Below are 12,392 nucleotides of genomic sequence, written 5' to 3' on the forward strand. Positions count from 1 at the left end.
ATTTCAAACTTTAACAAAAAACTGAAAAATTGGGCGTGCACAATTTTTCAGCCCCTTTACTTTCAGTGCAGCAAACTCTCTCCAGAAGTTCAGTGAGGATCTCTGAATGATCCAATGTTGACCTAAATGACTAATGATGATAAATAGAATCCACCTGTGTGTAATCAAGTCTCCGTATAAATGCACCTGCACTGTGATAGTCTCAGAGGTCCGTTTAAAGCGCAGAGAGCATCGTGAAGAACAAGGAACACACCAGGCAGGTCCGAGATACTGTTGTGGAGAAGATTAAAGCTGGATTTGGATACAAAAAGATTTCCCAAGCTTTAAACATCCCAAGGAGCACTGTGCAAGCGATAATATTGAAATGGAAGGAGTATCAGACCACTGCAAATCTACGAAGACCTGGCCGTCCCTCTAAACTTTCAGCTCATACAAGGAGAAGACTGATCAGAGATGCAGCCAAGAGGCCCATGATCACTCTGGATGAACTGCAGAGATCTACAGCTGAGGTGGGAGACTCTGTCCATAGGACAACAATCAGTCGTATACTGCACAAATCTGGCCTTTATGGAAGAGTGGCAAGAAGAAAGCCATTTCTTAAAGATATCCATAAAAAGTGTAGTTTTAAAGTTTGCCACAAACCTGGGAAACACACCAAACATGTGGAAGAAGGTGCTCTGGTCAGATGAAACCAAAATCGAACTTTTTGGCAACAATGCAAATGTTATGTTTGGTGTAAAAGCAACACAGCTCATCACCCTGAACACACCATCCCCACTGTCAAACATGGTGGTGGCAGCATCATGGTTTGGATTTTCTTCAGCAGGGACAGGGAAGATGGTTAAAATTGATGGGAAGATGGATGGAGCCAACTACAGGATCATTCTGGAAGAAAACCTAATGGAGTCTGCAAAAGACCTATGACTGGGACGGAGATTTGTCTTCCAACAAGACAATGATCCAAAACATAAAGCAAAATCTACAATGGAATGGTTCACAAATAAACATATCCAGGTGTTAGAATGGCCAAGTCGAAGTCCAGACCTGAATCCAATGGAGAATCTGTGGAAATAACTGAAAGCTGCTGTTAATAAATGCAAAACAGCTCGAGCTCAGTGAGGTTGGATGGAGAGCAAGGAGGAATGGGCAAAAATTTCAGTCTCTTGATGTGCAAAACTGATAGAGACATACCCCAAGTGACTTACAGCTGTAATCACAGCAAAAGGTGGCGCTAAAAAGTATTAACTTAAGGGGGCTGAATAATTTTGCACTCCCAATTTTTCGGTTTTTTATTTGTTAAAGTTTGAAATATCCAATAAATTTCGTTCCACTTCATGATTGTGTCCCACTTGTTGTTGGTTCTTCACAAAAAATTAGTTTTATATCTTTGAAGCCTGAAATGTGGCAAAAGGTCACAAAGTTCAAGGGGGCCGAATACTTTCGCAATGCACTGTACATGCCAGTGTTCTGTTGGCTTTGCTTGCAGCGGCTTGACATCGCATGCCACTGCCAAGCCTGTTGTCCACTAGGATCCCCAGGTCCTTTTCCATCTTAGATTCACCCAGAGGTCCCCCCCCCCCCCACCCAAGTGAGTAGCTTGCGTTCGTATTTCAGACGCCCAAGTGCATTACCTTACATTTTTCAACATTAAACCTCATCTGCCATGTGGTTGCCCACCCCATTATTTTGTTCAGGTCTGCTTGTAAGGTTTCCACATCCTGCATAGAAGTTATTGCCCTGCTTAGCTTAGCATCTTCCGCAAATACCGAGATTGTGCTGGATATCCCCTTTTCTAGATCATTTATGAATGAATTAAACCGGATTGGTCCCAGGAAATAAACCTTGGGGGACCGCACTCTCCACACCCGCCCAATCCGAGGACTCCCCATTTATCACCACCCTCTGGACTCTCCCCAGTGGGATGCAGATGGCAAAAAAATTGACAGGGGTATAACCCCTCCCTTATTGTATTCAAAAAGAAAAAAACGGCTTTGCCTAAAGTTTTACTACTTTAATTTTATCAATGAAATTATCACTATTTTAGTCAACTGAAATGCAGCTAAAAATAAGTTGCATTTTAGTCAAGACTAGGACTAAAATTAAAAATAAAGTTGACATCAAAATTACCACTGGTTATATATCACAAAGGCTAAATCTGTGTCTGATGTGCATGTTCAAAATGTAATACCATAAATGTTAGGTGTTTACTCCAGGAGTATAGAATGTTTGGCAATTCTAGAGATATACTTAGTGTTACTAAACCCTAGAGATATACTTAGTGTTACTAAACCCTAGAGATATACTTAGTGTTACTAAACCCACAACAGTGAAATCAGTCTGTACTGTATATGCAGTAAAGCGTGCTTGTTATACTCACTGTGGAACCTAAGGGGTTCATCCTCCGCATTGTGTAAAAAAGCTGGTTGATCTTGTATGCGCAGATCCTCCTCTTTCACTGACTCCCGAACATGTCTGGATGAGACAGAGCCTTTGGAGTCAGGCTGCACAGTCTCAGTTTGGTGTGTATTGCTAGTGAGTTTTTTTTTTTTATTGGACGGTGCATGTGATCAGCCAGAGGGTCAGGGGTCCTGGATCCTGATAGGACAGCTCAGTGCAGTATTAAATCTCCTCCTCCTCCTCCTACAAGCTTTACTAGGAACTGATAGAAGTCACAAGACTGCTATATACTGCTGATGAGAAAAGGTATTTAGCAGTTTATATTTACTAAAATTTAAATGCATTTCCATGTTCTGTGTACTGTGGGAGACCAGATAGAGTGAATTCAGGGTCCTGGGTTTAGTAACATTATAAATAATGCATTACAAATTTGACTAAACCCATTCGATTTTAGTCAACTATAATGTTAACCAATTCATATGACTAAAACTTAATCAAAATTTGAAGTCAAAATTAACACTGTTTCGATGACGCCAATAAACTAAGCTTTGCTGACCTACATTGTATTACAGCATTGTGTGTGTTTTTGTCTTCGCTGTTTAGGGATGACAATGTTCAAAAGGAGCTGAGTGACTGGAGCCTTAACTTTGACACCAAGCTTCTGAACTTTACAGGGAGAGTTGCCCCTCCAGAGAAGATTTTGCTGAGCGGCCAATTTGTAAGTAGTGTTAAGGCAGGAATTTCTGGATTTCTGGTGAATGTTCTCTGTGATGACTGACCAGGGGCATCTTTCTGTCATGACTGATGTGGAACATCTTTCATTGTGATGACTGACCGGGGGGCATCTTTCTCTTTCGTTCATTGACTGACACAGCTCCAGGGTCTTCTTGACCATTGAGTTATGCTGCCCCCTACAGGAGTAGAACACTAGGCAGGAAAATGCTTTACTCTGCCTATGGGACAGTCAAAGGGGATATACTCCCACTTACTCCTGACTAGGTACAAAAAAACTGAGTGCCTATAGCAGGAAGGTCATAGTTCCTTGTTTGGATCTCTGGTCCTAGCATTTTTTTTTCCTTTTTAAACTGACTTCTTCTTTTCTGTTACTGTGAGAACTACAATCAACTGCTGGACTGGGCATAGGACTGGATGTTGTAGATCCTTATGGTCTTCCCCAGTTTGGCCAGCAAGCGCGACCCGACCTCAGCGCCACACTATGTTGACCGTGACATAGCCACACTGGATGCGGGCTGGCCGGCGAGATAAACATCTCACGAGGGCACATAGACCTAGTCAGGACCTGAGTCGCAGTGTGCCTCTGGCCCACAGCACCCCTATTCTTTCTTTTTTTTTAAATTAGGTATAGACATACATCTCTCTCAGATAATCTAAACAATGTACACCTTTCCACAATTTTCACCCCCCGGAAAAAAAAAAAAAGACACACAATTCCCCTATTCTTTCTATGTGTAATACGTGTTTTACCACACACTCAAAATCATTCAAAAGTGCAATATTTAAAAAAAATAAATAAAAAAAATAATCCTAGTGTATCACACATCATAATATAAAGAGTACATTGACAATAGTATTGTTCATATATTGTCTACTATACCAAAAAAAGGAGGGAAAAAAATAAATTTAATAAATTAAAATATATTTCTGAATAACCTTTCGTGTTGTGAACAAACTCAAAAATACATTGTTTAAAAAATGTCCAGTATTCCAATAAGTAATTTATAGGATAATAAATTGTGACTAAAGCGAGTGCTTAAAAAAAAAAAAAAATAATAATAATTTAATAAATTAAAATATATTTGTGAATCGCCTTTCGTGTTGTGAGCAGACTCAAAAATAAATTGTTTGAGGAATGTCCAGAGGAATGTCCAATATTCCAAAAAAAAAAAATTATATGATAATAAATTGAATAAAGTGAATACCAAAAGAAAAAGGGAGATGGGTCTCTTAATCATAAGGTCATCTGAGAGAGCGAATGGGTGCAGACAATGGGACACGGGGTGTGAAAAAAATAAAAAAATAAATATCCCCTGTCCCACAGAATGCACCCACTAATTCATCCCCTAAGGGCGTCCACTGATATACTGCGATATATGAATCGCCACAAAAAAAAAAAAGGGGGACCGCCCTGGTTACCCTCCCCTTGAGCGGCCAAACCCCTGTGCCCATTCCCCCCAAATAATGCACAAAAGACTTCATGACTTAGTTCACTTTCCGTAAATACTCCTCCGTGCATGTGAAGTGCGACCACGGCTGCCAGCAGGTCTGCCATCGCTCTTACATGTTTGCGATGGTAGCCGTTAATGTTTCCATTCGTTGTATTTCGTTTACTTGAGAAAACCAAAATTGCAATGTAGGGGGGCTAGTCTGTCTCCACATAGCCGGGATACAGGCTTTTGCAGCATTAAGCAAATGTATCAGCAATGATTTCCTGTATTTCCTAACTGAGCTCTTCGTAAAATGCAAAAGGCACAATGCTGGATCGTCTCCCGCCTCGACCATAGTAAGTTCCTTAACTACCAGGGCGACCTTCTTCTTTCTAGAAATCCCTTAGCAGGGGACATGCCCAAAAAAATTGCATCCTCAAACCACCTTTAGCTCCACATCTCCAGCATTTGTCGGCACATTTCCCATCCATTTTATGTAGGATTGCCGGGACTCTGTACCACCTGGTAAGGATTTTGTAGCTAATCTCCTGGTATCTACTTGCCAGTGAGGCCTTATGCGCAAGAAGTAATATTTTGTTGGTTTGCTGTGAATTAAAGCTGTTTTCAAAATCCCGTTCCCATTTTTGGAGAAAAGGTAATGGTCTTTCTTCCTGTGTTTCCGCCAGCAGGGAATAAAGGTACGATAATGCATGAGGAATAGGTTCGCCCCCTCTACATAAAGTCTCAAAGGGAGACAGTGGATGGGGAATATACCCTGCACTCTGTAACTGGAGAAGGTAATGTCTAATCTGATGGGCACTAAGGGTCTAAGATTAAATCTGGCCAGGCCATAATCTCTGTTACGGTAGGTGGATCTTTCTGTTTCCAGATATCTAGGAGGCGAGCTCTCCCCTTCTGAGCCAAATTTATCACTTTGGCATTTGTGCACCCTGGAGAGAAATCTGAGATGCCCACAAGGGGCGTCATAGGAGAAATCGAGGGTGCTACTAATAAGTGATTTTGTGATCTCCGAGATTCACGTAACGTAGCCCGATTGTTGGGTGAGAATATAATGTTTCAGACATTGGTAAGAGTGTCCACGGGGCCATGGGTAATGACCGACCCATGATCTTATTTTCCAGTGTCACCCACTGTTTAGTAGTGGCATTACTATGCCAATCTTGCATGAGATGAGAGGCCCTATAATATCGTGTAAGATCCGGTAGACCTACAGATTTTGTCAAGTTTTATCTTGAAATAGGAAACCTTTCCATATTCTCGGATAGCACCCAGGATTTGTGATAAAGATTTCACCGGGTTTGTCACAAAGAAAATCAAATCCTCTGCATATGCAGCTACTTTATGTTGAACATCTGCTACTTGGAGACCCGAGATATCGATATTGTTACGTATCCTACACAGCACGGGCTCTAAGGCAAGGATAAAAATCATTGGAGATAGCGGGCAACCTTGCCGGGTGCCATTGCTAATATGAAAAAAATTGGATCTCCAACCGTTAATCCGTGCCGCCGCTGTAGGTGTAGAATAAAGGGCCATAATACACGTCGTCATCCAGGTTCCCAATCCAATATGTGACAGGGTGGCCTTGATAAAATCCATGGCCACCCTGTCAAAGGCCTTTTCGGCGTCAATGGAGAGAAGCATCATTGGGCATCGCGAAGAGCGGGCACTATATATAAGATCCACTACTTAGATCGTATTGTCCCTCGCTTCTCTAGATGGTACATTACCTACTTGGTCTAAGTGTATCAATTGGGGAATGTGTGATATAAGTCGGTTTGCTATAATCTTGGCAAAAAGCTTAAGATCTATTTTAAGCAGAGATATAGGGTGGTAGCTCCCACATGATGATGGATCTTTACCCTCCTTATGGATGAGGGTGATATAGGTCCGCAGAGAATCCACGGGCATAGATCCGCCCGCGCCAATGTTATTAAAACGGGACAATAGGGGCATCTTCAGACTCAACACGAATTGTTGATAATATGGCAAAGTAAAGCCATCAGGGCCCGGTGCCTTGCAGGGTTTTGTCTGTGATGAGGCCAATTTTAGTTCCTCTTCAGATATTTGACCCTCCAAGGCCACAACCTGTTCTATATCTAAAGAGGGAATACCTGATGCTCTTATAGATTTAATCGCTTCATTGAGATACCATATAAAGATTGAAAAAAATTGCTAAATTCGTCTGTGATCTCCGCCGTCCCGTATTTTTTGTGGCCACCTGCCCGACTGTATGTGAGAAATCACTGTACGTTTCTGGGGTCTCCGCAGAGCTCGGGCTAACATAGTCCCGGGTTTATCAGAGAATTCATAATAATGTCTCTTTAGCGACACCAGACTCCATACTGATCTCTGAAAAAGTAGCTTATTTAGCTCTTCTCTTGCCCTAGTAAGAGGCAGGAGATGCTCTATTGCCAATGTCTGTTTATGTGTTGAGCTTAGAATTGCAATGCGTGTTAATAACTCAGATACCTCTCTCTCTTGTTCCCGTTTACGCTGTGAACCCAACCGCATTAATAACCCACGGATGACACATTTATGGGCCTCCCAAATAACCGAGGGAGAGATTAGGTGATCCGTGTTTTCTGAAAAGAACACAGACAATGCTGTTTCTATTTCTGCCCAAGCCTCGGGAGATTGTAATAAAGATTCATTAAATTTCCACGTCAGTGGTCCAGGTCGATTGAGATATGTACTGGGGAATGATCCGACATGGATGAAGGGTCGATTTGTGATGAAGAGACCATAGAAAGATCACCCTGGGGATCAAAAAACTGTCTATTCTTGAATGTGTTATGAATTGTGGAGTAATATGTGTAATCTTTCTCACCTGGATGCATAATTCACCATGGGTCAACCAAGTCGAGGAGGGAGAGTTCCCTTTTTGAGTCTATTCAGCTGTGAGTAGGAGAGATGTGATGATCCACGAGAGGTGTCAATGAGAGGCTCTGGGGCAAAATTAAAATCTCCACCTACAATAAGATGACCCTCGCGAAAATCCAAAATTATTGGAATTAACAGCTGTAAAAAAAATGATATAGAGACCAACAATTGAGCTAACCCTGGTGTGCCATAATCCGGATATATAGAAAACAAAGGAATGGTGTAACTGTTGTTTCCCATAGAAAAACGGACTTTAAAGGCACATAATTGGATAGGCAGAGAAATTGTTTAAAAAATAAACATTTTTATTAGTATATTTAAAAAATTAAATGAATATATATACATGCGATAACACATTAAAAGCAAGACAACCTATAGAGGAAAACCTCCATATAGATTGATAGTGGATAATGTGAGTATATAAACATTGCACAGTCTATAATTGTTTGGAGGGGGTAAATGCGTTACTGGTCTGGAGAGGTCGACACGTTTCGCATTAAGCTTCGTTAGGACCACAGACAGTTGTATATTCTCTTGACAAGACAAGCATAACATAAAATTAATTAGTCAACGATACAAAATACAGTCTGATTATATTTATATATCTGTCATTGTAACACCGAATGTTAAATGCTAGCGAACAGACAAACCTCCTATGGTGCAAGGATATCTTGTCATCCACACAGGTATAACGGCCAATAAAGGGAAAGGAACCAACCTAAATATATAGAATGGTAAGGGATATGTGTAAGATAACATCTAAAAGATATGTGAAACACCAAGGGTATTTAAGATAATATACTTGTACTGTAATTACCTATGAATCTTATTGGACTAAGGGGGGCGGCTGAACGGCAGATGGAATTGCACACCCGGATAAAGATTCATAGAGGCTGAAAGGAATGTGTATAATGGCAACGGAGCATGAGAATTAGAAGCTTGGAAAACTATTTAAGCGTCAATAAGGGAGGGAAGGGAAATAAGAGGGGAGAAGAATAGATATGTAGATAATGTTATAAAGTGAAATAAAGTAAGTGTGAAGTTAAAAAAGGGACAGAAGGGATATAACAAAATATATCTATATATTATTATATATCTGTAGTTACCTTGTAAAATGTATGATTGGGAGTAACCCAGGGAGGCTATTTAGTCCTCCAATGTATCAGATCAGGAAACGGATAGCTCTGGTATCTTGGGGTAATCTTGGGGTGGGGTACCCCCCACAACCGGTATCAAATCTACAAAAACAACGGTCCAGTTATAGATCCTTTGTAGGGATGTCTTTTGTATTATTTAATATTGAGTATTATGATAATTATAAATACTTACAGGCCAACTAAGGTAGATGGTGACCACAAATAAGGCCAAAAAGGTATTAGCCACTGAAGAGATGTTTAAATAAAACCCCAGAAAAGGGAACAGCCCTCCGAAAAGGCGTAACAGGGGTAACCGTTTCCAAAAGATATCGCCGGGTATTCGGTAAGATCGGGCTAAGATGGAGTATAAACATATGAGAACAGGATACAGAGTGGAAACCAAAGAAAATCATGTCCAAAGCACTAAAAGAGTGTAGCAGGTGATTTAGGAGATAGAGAGCTTACCTTGGTGTGCCTGCCGTCCAGTACCGCCGTGCTGCTAAGATAGGTAGTGGTACTATGCCCTAAATAGCCCCAAACACACCGGCCGCTAATCGGCGCAGGTGTTAGGCGGTGATGAATGGCGCACAGAAAGTGCGTCATGTCAACGCCGCCGGAAATGACGTTACGTGGAACGCATCTCTGCCGGAAATAGAGAGGTCTCCCGGAAGTGACGGGACGCTCACCAGCAACCACAAGGGGTGGATCATTGCCGCCAGATACACTTCCGTAAGAAGACATCCAATCGGCGGTGTGCGAATGGTGATACCTGGCAGGGGGGATATTTATCCATGCAACCAATAGGGGGAGTTTCACAAAGACAAAAGAACACTACATATATATACATAAACACACTAAATAAATTAGTTATCTGCCTAAACATCCACATTTGATGTATGTCATAAAGTTTATAACCAAAATAAAGATACCCAAAATTGTTTCATGACGGACAATCATGTAAAGCATTATTATTATATTTCTATATGAGAGAAGGGAAAGAGCAGACCATAATTGTGGGCACTATACAAGGGATAATAGAGGATCATATCAATTAACATATTGAATATATGTCACAGAGGGGGAGTCGGAGGTGGAACGGGACCCTACGTCTGGGAGGGAAATGGGGTATTGAAGGGATATTTGTTTGTGCTTGATGATAGGGAAGTGTTAAAGTGGTAGTATCCCGCTTTTTGACACTTTTACTTACAGGTAAGCCTATAATAAGGCTTACCTGTAGGTACAAATAATATCTCCTAAACCGGCATGGTTTAGGAGATATTTACAGTGCATGCAGCCGCTCTCGCGAGCGGCGCATGCGCTCTGAAGGTCCAGGGGGACCTTCAATTAACTTGCCGGGAGCTTGCCGGAAAATCAATCCCGCGTGCATGCGCGGGAGTGACGTCATCGCAGCTCCGGCCAATCATCGCGCCGGAGCTGTCTCTTCCGGCCAATCACCGCGCCGGAGCCGCCAAACCCGGAAGAGACAGCGAGGGATCATGGCAGCGCCCGCAGCGATGTCCGGGGGTCCGTGTCGGGGCTTCGTTCTAAGGTAAGTTACACATAACGGGCTAGTATGCGATGCATACTAGCCCATTATGCCTTTGTCTTGCAGGTTTTTTTTTTTTTTTTACAAGGGTTTACAACCGCTTTAAGGAAAAGGTTTGAAGCTCAAGGCCTCATTGAGGCCTGGGCTAGAGGTGGCTTGGAGAGTATAGATTCAGCGATCCTCACGCTGAAGTATAATCTTGTCGAACTCGCCACCCCTAGGATCCTCCAAAATCCTCTCTAATGCTGCGGATTTGACCACCTTTGTATTCTTTTTATGGAACAAACCTAAGTGTCTACCAATAGGTGTTGATAGGTTATGGTAAGAACAACTTGCTATGTGATCCTTAATACGGCGCCAGAACTGGCGCTTTGTCTTACCTATTTAATATGCGCCGCTGTAACGCTCCTGCGTTTTATGTATGATGTGGATTTTCAGCTGCAGAAATATTCCACTTCAGTAGTCATGTAGAGAAACGCTGAGACACCAATCCCAACTCCCAATGACTCATCATGTGTGGATGATCTCAATTCAGCAAGTAAATACACACACTCAATAAGATGTTTCCTAGAGTGACTTATGTATATAGTAACACAGTGATGATAGGCTGAAGAGACAGGTTGGGTAGAGATGGTAGATGACAGACACTTGAAAGGAAATGTTCTTGAAAGTAAGATAGTAGCAGATGGGATGCAGATAGGTTTAGCAATCATGTATGGTAGCAGATGACAGAGTAGCAGGTGGACATACAGGAGAGATCAACCCAGTGCAAGAACAGGTGGTAGTAGGCTCAAGAGCTAGCAATCTTAGATAATGCAGATGTAGTAATAGTCCTTAGTATGCAGAGCTAGATAGTGTAAGCTTTAGTATGAAGGTTATAGAGGTTTCCCCTGTGGGGTACTTATCAATAATAGCAATGTAGCAGAGGAGAGGTTCGGCAAGAGCGGATGATCCGGTAGCGGGATACAGGGATCAGTGCAGCGTGGTTCCGACAGCGAGGTATGCTTGCAAGCATGAGAGCTTCAAGACAGGTTAGCATCAAGGCACAAAGCAGTTTGAACGAACACATGTGAGTGAGAGCCGGCGATCTAAATAGCCATCCAGTCCGGCGCTCAGTGATGACAGCATCAGTCTTAAAGGTGTATGCGCACCTTACCAAAAGAGAATGGTGGGGCGCATACACTTATGAAAGAGTAATTAGGGTACCCAAAGGTACCAGAACATTACAGCCGCATTCACAGAACATGATGTATACGATGCCTATGGTTTGGCAGTCAACATAATGTTTGATCGAATGTAGATGGCCATTCGGTAGGTATAGTGATTGGTTGACATATATCCAATCACAGAATTTACAACTTCCACAACGCCAAGTACCTGCTATGTCCTCGTCCTGTATATCCCTTTTGTCATCAAAATGACTCTCGTGACTGTGATTTTTTGCTTTTTTAAAAGTTATTTCCGGAAAATCTTTTAAATATTTACTGAGGATTTTATCGTTTTTAAGTAAGTACCAGTGTTGTTGTAAGATGTTGCGTACAATGTGGTGTTGTCTGTGATAGGAGGTAATGATCCGAACATTATCTGTAGAGTTTTCTTTGTCGTTTATTGAATAGGATCTCTTCCCTGGTTTGTTGGCAAGCCCTATTTTATGCTTTTCGTAAGGTAGTTTTTGTGTAACCTCTAGCAAGTAATCTGGTGCGAAGATGGTTAGCCTCAGTCAGGAATTGCTCCTCATTGGAGCAGATACGTCGCAGACGTAAATATTGTGAATATAGTATACTTTGGACAAGCGGTTTGGGGTGAAAACTTGTCGCGTGAAGTACGGTATTTCCTGCCGTAGGTTTGCGATATAGGGTTGTTTCCATTTTGCCTGTGATGGAAATTCTCCTATCTAGAAAGGGTATGGAAACCTAGTCCCATTGTGTGGTAAATTTGAGATTATAATCATTAGTGTTCAATGATACAAAGAACTTTAACAAGTCCTCCTCTGGCCCCAACCACAACATAAACACATAGTCTATGTAGCGGAGCCAGAGGATGACATGTGGAAAAAAAGGAGAAAGTCCATCGTCTGAAAAAAGGGTCCGCTCCCACCCCCCCAGTTACAGGTTGGCATACGATGGGGCACAAGAAGTCCCCATCGCTACCCCCTGCACCTGGAGGTAGTGGGAGCGGTCAAAGACGAAGGCGTTTCCAGTTAGAACAAATTGAAGGGCTTCCAGGACGAATTCACTATTAGAG

The 12,392-nt window shown here is 42.0% G+C and overlaps 1 protein-coding gene across 1 annotated transcript in view; it reads left to right on the forward strand.

The window, feature by feature from the left end:
- Positions 1–12,392, forward strand: part of LOC309545180 (piwi-like protein 1) — a gene marked incomplete at both ends in the record, with an annotated part of 240,850 nt that overhangs the window by 60,720 nt on the left and 167,738 nt on the right. Inside the window, one exon of the mRNA XM_082244318.1 lies at positions 3,001–3,115. Within this exon, the coding sequence (XP_082100444.1) occupies positions 3,001–3,115 (115 nt within the window). The remainder of the gene's footprint in view (positions 1–3,000; positions 3,116–12,392) is intronic.

The sequence above is a fragment of the Pelophylax lessonae genome (genome assembly GCF_965119305.1).
Source record: "Pelophylax lessonae genome assembly, chromosome: 2".
In the NCBI taxonomy this organism is placed as follows: domain Eukaryota; kingdom Metazoa; phylum Chordata; class Amphibia; order Anura; family Ranidae; genus Pelophylax; species Pelophylax lessonae.